We start from the raw sequence: 11,226 nt of genomic DNA, 5'->3' as shown, positions 1-11,226 counted from the left end.
GAGCATGACCAGCTGTATTATCAACCAGGAGATCAATATTGGGAAGAGGAAAGTCATCCTTAGGACTTGCCTTGTTCAGGTCTCGAAAATCGACACACATTCGAACTTTTCCGTCCTTTTTGGGCACCGGTACAATGTTTGCAAGCCATTCTGGGTATTCAACTACTTGAATGAATTTTACCTCCAACAGTTTCTTAACTTCTTCATAAACTTTCATCTCCCATTCAGTTTTGAGTTTTCGGAGCTTTTGCTTCTTTGGCTTAACACCAGGGATTAAGGGTAAGCGATGTTGAACAATTTCTTCACTTAACCCTGGCATGTCATCATATGACCAAGCAAAAACTTCCTTGAACTCTTTAAATAAGGCGATTAATTCCTCGCGTTCTTCAGGAGATAAAGTTTTGCCAATTCGAATCTCCTGAATCAAGGTTTCGTCACCTATATTCACGGTTTCAATTTCCTCTTCGAGTGGTTTTGCTCGGCGACTCTCATCCTGTTGAATCATGTATTTGATTTCAGGAGGAGTGTCGTCGGTATCCTCATCAGAGGGGGAGTCTTGATTGTTATTATTAAGTTTATCAGATTCTGAAGCAGAAACATTAGAAATAAAAGTAGAGACTGGATTGTACTCAGAGAAAGGATGCTTTATTTCATTTAATGCTGAATCAGGTACATCAAATGAAAAATTACCCACATCGGGCTTTACAATAGACGCTTGAAAAAAATTTACAGACTCAACGAACATATTGACATTTATGTCAATTAACTCTGAATCAACGATAGAAGTAGCATCTGACTTGATTCCGCTGGAAGAAGAGGAATCATCATCGACCTTAGGAGACTCGACATTTACAGTACCTGCATTAACAGAATTGTTAGAATAAACAGACTCTGAATTAGACCCAAAGACTGACGTGTATTTATGGACAACTGACTCTTTTGGAGGGACATGACTGTTTAGGAAAGTAACCTGAGGTATGACTTGAAAGGTCCAGTTGGTCAATGGTTCCTCTGCCGGGGTGATTAAATGAGTAGGGTTCAGAATCGAGGCCCTCCGATCAATTACGGCAATAGTTTGTGAATCTTCGAGAAACAGTGAACTCAGAAGGCTCGGCTCTACATGTTCTGCCCAATCAGCTTCTGATTCAACTTCTGTCTGCACATCGGTCTGCTTGTCTTCTAACTGCAGATCAAAGAAAATTTCAAATCCTGGCAACCTCTGTCCTGAATTCTCATCTAACCAAGTTTCGGCAAAGCCACAGAAAGGGACATCTGCACCCTCTCTTCGAAAACGGCCATTCATCGTCAAATTAATCGGTGCCATTGGTAATTCTAACCCCCTGCGGCGACATTCAGCCCATTTCATCATCAGCAGCTTCATTTCTTTAACTTCCTTCTTTGAAGGCTTGTACCCCAGCCCAAATAGATTATTGAAGGATTCGAATTCAGGGAACTCAGTCAAACCCTGATGGTGTCTACCTAGCCCTGCACCTGGCATATATCCTTGTCGACGAATCATCCTGACGACATTTGCGTTTGTACTGGTCAGGAAACAAATTTCCTCATTCATAGCTTCTTTAAAGGTAATGGCAGCCACCTCTAATGAGAATCCAGTCAAACTAACATCCTCAGCTTTCTCCATAGTCAGGTCCTGAGTAATCAGCCCTACTTCCAGGTCTGGGTCCCCCTTCACAGTTACCACTCCGTTTTTGCGAAGAAACTTTAGCTTTTGGTGAAGAGAGGATGGAACAACCCCAAACTTGTGCAACCAAGGGCGGCCGAGTAACAACAAAAATGAGGCTTTGATGTCCAAAACCTGGAACTCTATCTCAAAGTCTTCTCCTCCGATCTGTATTTCGGTGACCAGAGTTCCGATCACATCTCGGCGAGTGCCATCGTACGCTAGAATACCCTGTTCAGATGGGATGAAATCCGCAGGACCAAATCCAAGAGTTGTTGCAGTACTCAACGGGCATACATTCAAAGCAGAGCCATTATCAACTAACACCTCTGGTACTCTCTTCTTGTTGCAAAGTACTGTGATTTTCAGAGATTTGGTGTGGTCTCGGCCCTCAGAAGGCAGATCGTCGTCAGTGAAAGATAAAGTCTTAGACACTCTTGTCATGGCAACCAAGCTTACCAGCTCATCCGGAGTAGTGTCTACAGAGACTTGTGCTGAGTTAAGCTCTTGAAGGACTAATTTTCTGTGCTTAGATGAGGCCATGAGTAAACCCCATACGGAAATATTGGCCTGAGTCTTTTTCAACTGCTTTAACAAGCTCTCTTCTTCTTCATCGGCGCTGACCTTACTGACCTTATTCTGTCTCTGGTTTTCAGTATTTCGCGCAACCTCTGCAGGATTTTCAACACACAATTCTTGAGGCTTGAATACACGCCCACCACGGGTCATATGACACATCTCGTCACAATGGTTATCCAACAACAATAACTCATCTTCTTCAAAGTCCTCAGCCCTTAAGACATAAGGAGCTGTCCTTCTATTTCCAGCACTGTCAATCTGAAATGTACCAAACTGAGATGAAGACGATTCAGCCAATTCATCGTCATCAAAGGAAATTACATAATGATCTTTCTTTTCTACTGCTTCGAAATCTTCCTTGTCAAATTTCATTACATAGGTTTTTTCTGTGGTAATGGCACAAATGAGGGTTGATGGATCGAGCAGAGGTTCATCAGTAAAAATTGCATTGGTAGCAGGAGGAGGCATGGTATGATGATTAGGAAGTGGGTTTTGAGTAACGTTTGGTCTTTCCACTGCCAGCTCATTTTTGTCAATCATGTTCTGGATAGCATGCTTCAAGGCCAAACAATTCTCGGTCAAATGCCCTGGACCTCTGTGATATTCACAGTATTGATCCATCTTCCAGAATGCGGGTAAGGGATTGGGTGGAGGTTTGATATCCGGGAGCCGGATCTTCCTATCTTTCATGAGCCTTTTGAATATCATTATTATCGGATATGGAAGAGGATCAAACTTTCTGTCATATGCAACTCTCCTTGGCGCTTTTGCAGCCTCTGCAGCAACTCTGGCCACAGGCCTGGTATAACTGACAGCATGAATTTCTTTGGACTGGACCATTGGTCTTTTCCCGTCTCGGATTTCAGAAGAAACCTTGGCTCTCAAGCCTTTTGCTATGGCATCTTCTGTCTGAGTACCCGTCTTGATTAAATGGTCAAAGCTCGGGTAATGCTGAGGAGCGAGAAAATGAAAATACATGGGAGACAAACTCTTCAGAACCAGCTTTATCTGCTCTGATTCAGTCATTTTCTGGCTTAGCTGAGCAGATTTGCGTCTCCAGCGCCTGATAAAGAAAGTGAAGGTCTCTTGAGGACCTTGCTTTAGCTGTTTTAGGTCTCTCTTCGTGACCTCAATACCCTCTTCCATTGAGAATTGCTCTATTAGTTTCTCCGAAATATCTTCCAGGGTTCTCACCTCCTCGGGCTTTAGCCTTAGAAACCACTTCTTTGCGATCCCAATCAAAGAAATCGGGAACAACTGGGCCATCTGCTCACGGCTCAGACCATACTGCTGGGACAAAATGATAAACCACCTCATGTGGTTACGCGGACACCCGGTTCCGTCATATTTGTCATAATCAGGAGCTTTGAAGTTGGGCGGTAAAGAAACTGTTGAAGACAGTATTAATTCAGAGACGTCAAATTTCTTGGGTCCCTGGACTCTCATCTGCTCCATCTCATGAGCCATCTTGCTGAATTTCTCAGACATTTCCTTCTCAAATTTTTCAAATTTTTCTTTTTCTTTATCAACCTCTGGAGCACAATACTCTGCAGCATACTGACCATCATCTAAATCCACCTCGAAAGACTGGATAACGGGTCTATGCGACTCCGGAGCTGGAACATGAGAAGGCTGAAGTACGGGCCTAGACGTGGAAGTCTTATCACTTATCTGTGTTTTCATGTTTGCCATTTCTTCTTTCATTCCCGCCATATCTCTGGTGAGGTTTTTCATCATCTCTTGCATGCTCATTAAAAGTTCAGTTGTGTCTGCCATTTGATTTACTTCAAATAAATTTGAAGACTCTGGTGAAGAAGGTAAACGAACTGAAGATGACACAGAGGAATCAAAGTGGCGAACGAGTCTAGACACTGGGGTAGGTCTCGACCAGGTGGGCTTAGCTTGAAAGTCTTTTTTGGGAGCGATGGTTGCTATCTTTCAGAATCCTTATTGGAAGTTAACAAACTAGGTTACATGATTGACAAATAAGATAGTTTGTACCAATAGAGACAAAAGAAAAAACAAACATCCTTTGTATTGATTATACTGACAGCAATCGCTGAAAACCCTGAATCACTGACTGTTTATAACATGTCAAGTAAAATTTTTTGAATTTTCATCTATAATGGAATCAAATTTACAAGTTTTGACTCAATAAAAGAAATGACAATCTTGATCCAAAAATCCTCATGGTGGATAGAAATGACGAAGAGGAGGCACAATGGATTGCTCCCCTCCATACTGACGCTGAATCCTGGCAGGAACATAGAAGGAAGTCCTTTTGAGACCAAGAAGACGAACGTAGCATACGCACCTACCTGGTGCCCCTGGATTCTAACGATAGAGTTCCCATTTAAAATGATTTTAGCTCAAATTTCTCCAAAGTTAATAAAAATGGCATTTTTAAAGAGTTAGGCAATGTTTCAAGAACTCCCCAGCAGAGTCGCCAGCCTGTGGACCCCGATCCGGAGAGGACGAGTGCGGCGAGGGACGCGAGGTCCCCACAGCAATCCTCTAAGATCTCCACAATGTGAAGGAGAGCTCTGCCAAGGAACTCTCGAAACGGATGCCACCCTCACAGCATAGCACGAGTGGCGATACAAAACGAATGAGATACATCCTGATCAGGAGCCAGGGCTCGAAACCGAGATGTACCTAAAAAGAACTCAGAGTCGCCATCCATGGATAGGCCATGGAACCCTAAAATCAAATCCTCTGTGCAATGGATAACCAGAAATATATATGGGTTCGTGCCTGGTTACGAATGGGGAAGGTCTGAGAGCACCCCCAATTCGCCCGAGTGCAAGCACTTGGTCTCTTATGCCATTTTCATTAATTCCAAAGAAGTTTGAGTAAAAATCATGTGAAATGGGAACAATCCTCAGGAATCGTCTACCTAAGCATGCATTTCCTGAGAATGGAGAAATAAACACGTAAAATGAAAATGTGTCACCTAAGCAAAGCTAGGTTATGGGTGACATGCCTAACTCTAATGCAAGACTGGACTCGGACCAGAATGGCCATCCATCCTAGCTGCACTACGTATCCCGGCCTCGGGAAGAATCGGAGCCCACGTAGTTCGATGCCCTATTCTAAATTATGATGCCTAAGACATCTAGCCCTCTATCCTAGACTCGATCTAAAAGACCGAACCAGTTATTAAAGCTTCTTGTATGATTATTAAAATTCCAGTGAATTGTGGATTTTAGGACACCCTATATGCCCTAACTAATGCAAGTTGATTAGCCTTAGGCTAATGCAGGTGGTTCCTACAATCCTATGTGTAACTAGGCTGTGCAACCTAATGAAAACCACGGGCTGACTATATGCCTAGTCTAGCCATCGGTTCGACTAAATGTCTAACCGATCGACTCGAGGCCTCCTAACTCTAGGGACACTCACACGACAGGACATACCATATCAATACAAATCAAGACAAACTCCTAACTCTAGAACACAACCTAAACAGCTAGGACATACTCCTAACTCTAGAGGAAGATCTTTTTGAAAATGGTTTGAATATTTTTGTAACTTTGAAAAATTTAAAATTTTTATTTTTAAAGGTTTGGCTGGACTTGGGATGTGGATCCCAAGCTGCACTACGTACCTCGTGGAAGAGGATCAAGCCAACGTAGTTCGAAACGAACTCTCTACCTATCAAACACTTACGGCAAATCAACTATGCTCTAATAATACTATTATAAGAGCAAATGAGTCAAAGACTCTCTAATGACAGTAACTGGAGAATAAATGAGTCAAAGACTCTCTAATAAAAGCGACTAAAGGATAAACGAGTCAAAGACTCTCTAATAAGAGCAACTGATAACACTGAAATGAGATAACGAAGTCAAAGACTCTCTAATAATACTGCAAATGAAACAGATGAGTCAAAGACTCTCTAAAAACGGAAACACGAGTCAAAGACTCCAATGACACCAACTAAAAGATAAATGAGTCAAAGACTCTCTAAAGGAAAAGAAACACGAGTCAAAGACTCCACTAACATTAACTAAAGGATTAATGAGTAAAGACTCTCTAAAAGAGATAAAAAACACGAGTCAAAGACTCCACTAACACCAACTAAAGGATATATGAGTCAAAGACTTTCTAAAGGAAAAGAAATACGAGTCAAAGACTCCACTAACACCAACTAAAGGATAAATGAGTCAAAGACTCTCTAAAAGAGATGAAAATACGAGTCAAAGACTCCACTAACACCAACTAAAGGATATATGAGTCAAAGACTCTCTAAAGGAAAAGAAATACGAGTCAAAGACTCCACTAATACCAACTAAAGGATAAATGAGTCAAAGACTCTCTAAAAGAGATGAAAATACGAGTCAAAGACTCCACTAACACTAACTAAAGGATATATGAGTCAAAGACTCTCTAAAGGAAAAGAAACACGAGTCAAAGACTCTACTAACACCAACTAAAGGCTAAATGAGTCAAAGACTCTCTAAAGGAAAAGAAACATGAGTCAAAGACTCTACTAACACCAACTAAAGGATAAATGAGTCAAAGACTCTCTAAAAGAGATGAAAACACGAGTCAAATCAGATAATATAAGATTGAAAATCTGTGATCAAGATGAGATGAGATAGCATAAGATTGCTTTCAACGGATGGATCATGAATGACTAATCCTATGAGATCTTTGGAAATGAATGGGATTTACATCCTAACCCCAAAGGAAAAGTTTTTTAATCTTCGCACATTTTATCAGTGTTACCTGAAGGCATCAACCCTAACCATAATCTAGCGGAGTGGAGAGAGGATCTCGACTCATGACTTTGTTTGTGTACCTAGGACCGATCGTAGCCATTGGAAGATGGACTACGGCCTAATCTAGACACAAATGGGTAGGATATCCTAAACTAGGCTCACACACGTGATGCACATGTGTTCGTATACTACATGCATGTGTGGGTTAATCTAGGGGTAAGGCCAAGAGTTCCCTTAGCGCGAATCCATGTTCGATATACTGTACCAGTGTCCGGCGTATCAGTACGTGAACAAGAGATCCGTTTACGTACCATAAAGGTACTAGGCTAAGGGTGGAATGCTTCTCTAGCACAGAGGCACCAGGTGATGAAATCCCAGTCAACCATGCTAGATAACACTCCGGGTTCCTAAAATAGGATGTGTGTGCATGTGAGATGCAGGGGTTTAGATGAAAGTGATGTAAGTGTGTGCAATAAGTTCGCGCAATCTATGATGCCTTCAGGTTTTGTTAGATTAAGTTTGAGTAAATGTGATGAGAAAATAAAGCATACAAACTAATCACAGCACCAGGATTTTACAAAGGAAATCAGTGATTCCTAAGGTTTCTATTTTGATAATTTAATGATTGAATATGTGATGGAATATTATGATCTGGAAATTTTTAAAACAATTTGATTTTAATTCAATTTACTCAAGGATTTTAAAAGGTTTCAATTCAGATTGTAGATTTACACATCAACATATAACAAATATTTTCAGAACAAGATGAAATTTTTACAGTAACTTCTCCTTAATTATATAAGATTATAATAAAAATTTCATAGATTTTAAATATGGTTTGCTATTAGTTTTTCAATGTTGAAAGTTTCTGTCCAGATTGTGAATTAACACAGTAACGTATAGCAAATCAATTCAAAACAATATGAAATTTCTATAGTATGTTTATTACAATAAGAAAGGATTACTGTAAAAGTTTCATAAATTTTAAAAATGATTTACTATTAATTTACGATTTTACAAATATCCATCCAGATTATGAATTAACAAAGAAACACATAGTAAATCAAATCCAAATCAGTTTAAACTTTATGAAAACATGTAATTCCAGTAGTAATTATCAAACAAATATTTTCAGAAGTTTTCATTGCAATTTACTATTTTTATCAGATTTAATACAGCATGCATGATTTTACGTAAAAAATCATAAACAAATATCCAACAGAAACCAAAAATCTTGAAAAATTCACGGGAGATTAGATTAGATTTAATTTGCATCTCATCCAAATTTCACTTTTGAAAACATTATAGAGTTTTTGAAAATTGGTTTTTTCCAAAAATACCCCTAGAGTTAAATGAATTTTTAAACCCTTTAAATCAAATCAAGAATTCATAAAGAAATTCGTACTAATTCAAAATCTTACAATTATATTATGTTTAAATTTTCATTGATTTTGGATCTATGTTGACATCTTCTTAAATTCAATCTTTAGAATTTTACCCCTTTGAGGGTAAAGTTCAAAAGGTCAAATTACGGTCAAAACGAAGTCAAAATTCTTCGAAATTCCAGATTTCTACACTTCTTAATGTGCAAAACATTCAGAGATTGAAAAAAACATATTTTGAATAACAATAAGAAAAAATAAAAATAAATCACAAATTCTATCCTAGCATGCTTCTAGTTTAAGATATATGAAAGAGGGTTTTGGAATACCAACCTTGCTAGCTCTCCTTGTCTCTAGGGTAAGTAATCCTCGGATATACGCTTTGTCTTACCCTTTCAATTAGCAAAGAAAACCCCCAAAAAAAAATGTTGCCGCCGATCCGTTCCGCCGTTTTTCACTTTCTCTTAGAGGGAAGGATTGGGAGGTGATTGGGAGAGATAATGGAAGAAGAATATAGGGAAAGGGATTGGAGGGAGTGATTGGAAGAGATAATGGAAGAGAAAAAGATAATGGAAGATAAATCTCTCCTTTTTCTCCTCTTTTTTTTATGGATGGGAAGGAAGATATATATAGGGAGAGAAAGAGAGAGAGAGAGATGTGTTGGTGGAGAGCTCATCATGTTGTCCCTCTTAGTGGAGAATCCATCATCATTCTTCTTAGTGGAGGGCCCATCATGTTTCTTAGTGGAGAATCCATCATCATTCTTCTTAGTGGAGGGCCCATCATGTTTCTTAGTGGAGAATCCATCATCATTCTTCTTAGTGGAGGGCCCATCATGTTTCTTAGTGGAGAATCCATCATTATTGTTCTTAGTGGAGGGCCCATCATGTTTCTTTAGTGGAGAATCCATCATTATTGTTCTTCATAAGAGGCCTCACAAGAGGCCCTACTGAGGCCCCACAATGTGGGCCCCACAACGCGGGCCCCACAACGTGGGCCCCACAATGTGGGCCCTCGGTTGATTCGAATTTTAAACAAATGTTCAATGCGGGCCCACCAAACGGGTCCAAATTCTCCCTTGCTTGGATTCTTATGAATAATCTCTCTCAACCTCTCAATACTAAACGGAAAAATGCGAAACATGGCGGAAATGATCGGATGGGGTTTCTCCCAAGCATAGCGAACTTGGGTCCGGTCAAAATGGGGTGTCTACAGCCCCCAAACGAAGACTCTATAAATGAGGCAACGCATGCCTCCCACGAGAAAACTCCCTACCAAATTAAGGTGACATCCCAAAGGGGGATACTCTAAACAACAAGGCTCGCCTTCAAGGGAGGATTGCCTTAATGAGACAAAGCATGTCTCCTAAGAGGAAAACATCTAACATTAACAAGGCAAAGCATGCCTCCTATGGGGGACTCTTCTAATGAGACGAAGGTTGACTCCCTAAAGGGGGAGGCTCTAAGCAACGAGGCTTGTCCCTAGAGGAGAGCTGCTTAGCGAGACAAATCATGTCTCCTAAAAATGAAGGGATTAATGAATAAGGGTGTCTAAAAGACTAAGTAAGTCGACTAGTTGAAAGAGGGGAGTGCTATCCAGACTAAGCAAGTCCCTTAAAATAATGGGCTTGGGCTAGCGCCTTCATCGCCCCGGTGAGAACGAATACCTAAGCTAAAAGACAAAATCCCCAAACTAAATAACAAAATTCCAATTTGAAGGACAAAACTCCTAGACATGAAAGAAACTGCACCTTGAATATTAAGGCTAGGCTTGTAAAGGAATATGAAGACTGAATACCCATAACAGGTCAATGAAATTGGGATCACAAACATCCTTAGCCTTACAACCTCTTAATACACATTTTCAAGGTCATAGCTTTAAAACGTACTCAATATAACAACAAGCAGTAGGTCTATATATAGATATAAGAGAGACATTACCATTATTTATTGCAATAACCTTTTATCATTATGCTTTGCCAGTTATCAAGGCCACCTTGTTTCAAAATTTTCAACAATAATGAAATTATGAGGGTGATTCCTAAGACATCCTATTTTTCTTTAAAACTGGCTTCATCACCGTAAAATTACAATTTCCAAAGGAAACCTTTGCAAAACAATATTTGATATGGAAATATAATGCTTTGATTAACTCTAACATAAAGTCTAAGTACTTTGATAAGAGAATACAAAGATAATATCACAAACACAACTAAATCAAATGATTGATCAAACTCATCAACTTTCCAGCCCAGCTACAAAGCAGGACAAATTTGCGAGACATGTAGTTAATTTTTAATTCCCAAAGACATGCTATTTCAACAGAACTTGGCTATAATATACAATGCCACAGCGCCTGTATTACTTTAAAACATAATGATAAATTTACTCTTTGACTGGAATATTAAACTAGGGTACATAAAAAACAAATGATGCCAATTACTTCAGCGTATCAATTAATGCTACATGCACAGCCCAGGTTGTATAAACTTCACCAATTCTTTTTTTTTAATATAAAAATAAAAATAAAAATAAAAATAAAGTAGGATTAAACCTATGACCTTTTCATTATCCGTGAAACTCAAGTAAAACAGGATTACCAAAAATTGATTTTTAAAATAAATCGTTGTTCAAGAAGATACTCATAAGCGCACTAGTTTCAGCCATTCATAAGGAGCATGATCAATTAACACTGCATATGACGAAAAACATTTAGATGACCCATGCTAAATGACAATATGAATAATTTTTTATTTGACACTAACACCTTAAAGAATAACTACCATAGCAGGGCTTTTATCAATTTTACAAAAAGACAACCTGCAATCACCATTTTTACACAATATACCCAAATTCCATTT

At 39.3% G+C, this 11,226-nt stretch overlaps 1 protein-coding gene across 1 annotated transcript; it reads right to left on the bottom strand.

Annotated features, from left to right (window-relative positions):
- Positions 1 to 623: 623 nt before the first annotated feature.
- LOC143850101 (uncharacterized) lies at positions 624 to 8,778 on the bottom strand. The gene is made up of 4 exons (XM_077359407.1): positions 8,700 to 8,778; positions 2,233 to 4,206; positions 971 to 2,160; positions 624 to 858 (listed from the first exon to the last, which is right to left on the bottom strand). Exons 2-4 carry the CDS (start codon positions 4,034 to 4,036, stop codon positions 850 to 852), a joined length of 3,003 nt encoding a protein of 1,000 aa, XP_077215522.1. The 5' UTR covers positions 4,037 to 4,206; positions 8,700 to 8,778; the 3' UTR covers positions 624 to 849.
- Between the last annotated feature and the right edge of the window lie 2,448 nt (positions 8,779 to 11,226).

This window comes from Tasmannia lanceolata, unplaced genomic scaffold (genome assembly GCF_043159265.1).
Source record: "Tasmannia lanceolata isolate RefF3 unplaced genomic scaffold, GAP_Taslan_0.1 ptg000018l, whole genome shotgun sequence".
NCBI lineage: Eukaryota > Viridiplantae > Streptophyta > Magnoliopsida > Canellales > Winteraceae > Tasmannia > Tasmannia lanceolata.
This window is presented reverse-complemented; position numbering and strand designations above follow the sequence as displayed.

Excerpts from the sequence above, each read along its gene's own strand:
- LOC143850101 (XM_077359407.1), bottom strand. The coding sequence starts at position 4,036 with ATGGCAGACACAACTGAACTTTTAATGAGCATGCAAGAGATGATGAAA. Across the intron at positions 2,161-2,232 it reads GGCCAATATTTCCGTATGGG|ACACTACTCCGGATGAGCTG; the intron begins GTTTACTCATGG and ends AAGTCTCTGTAG.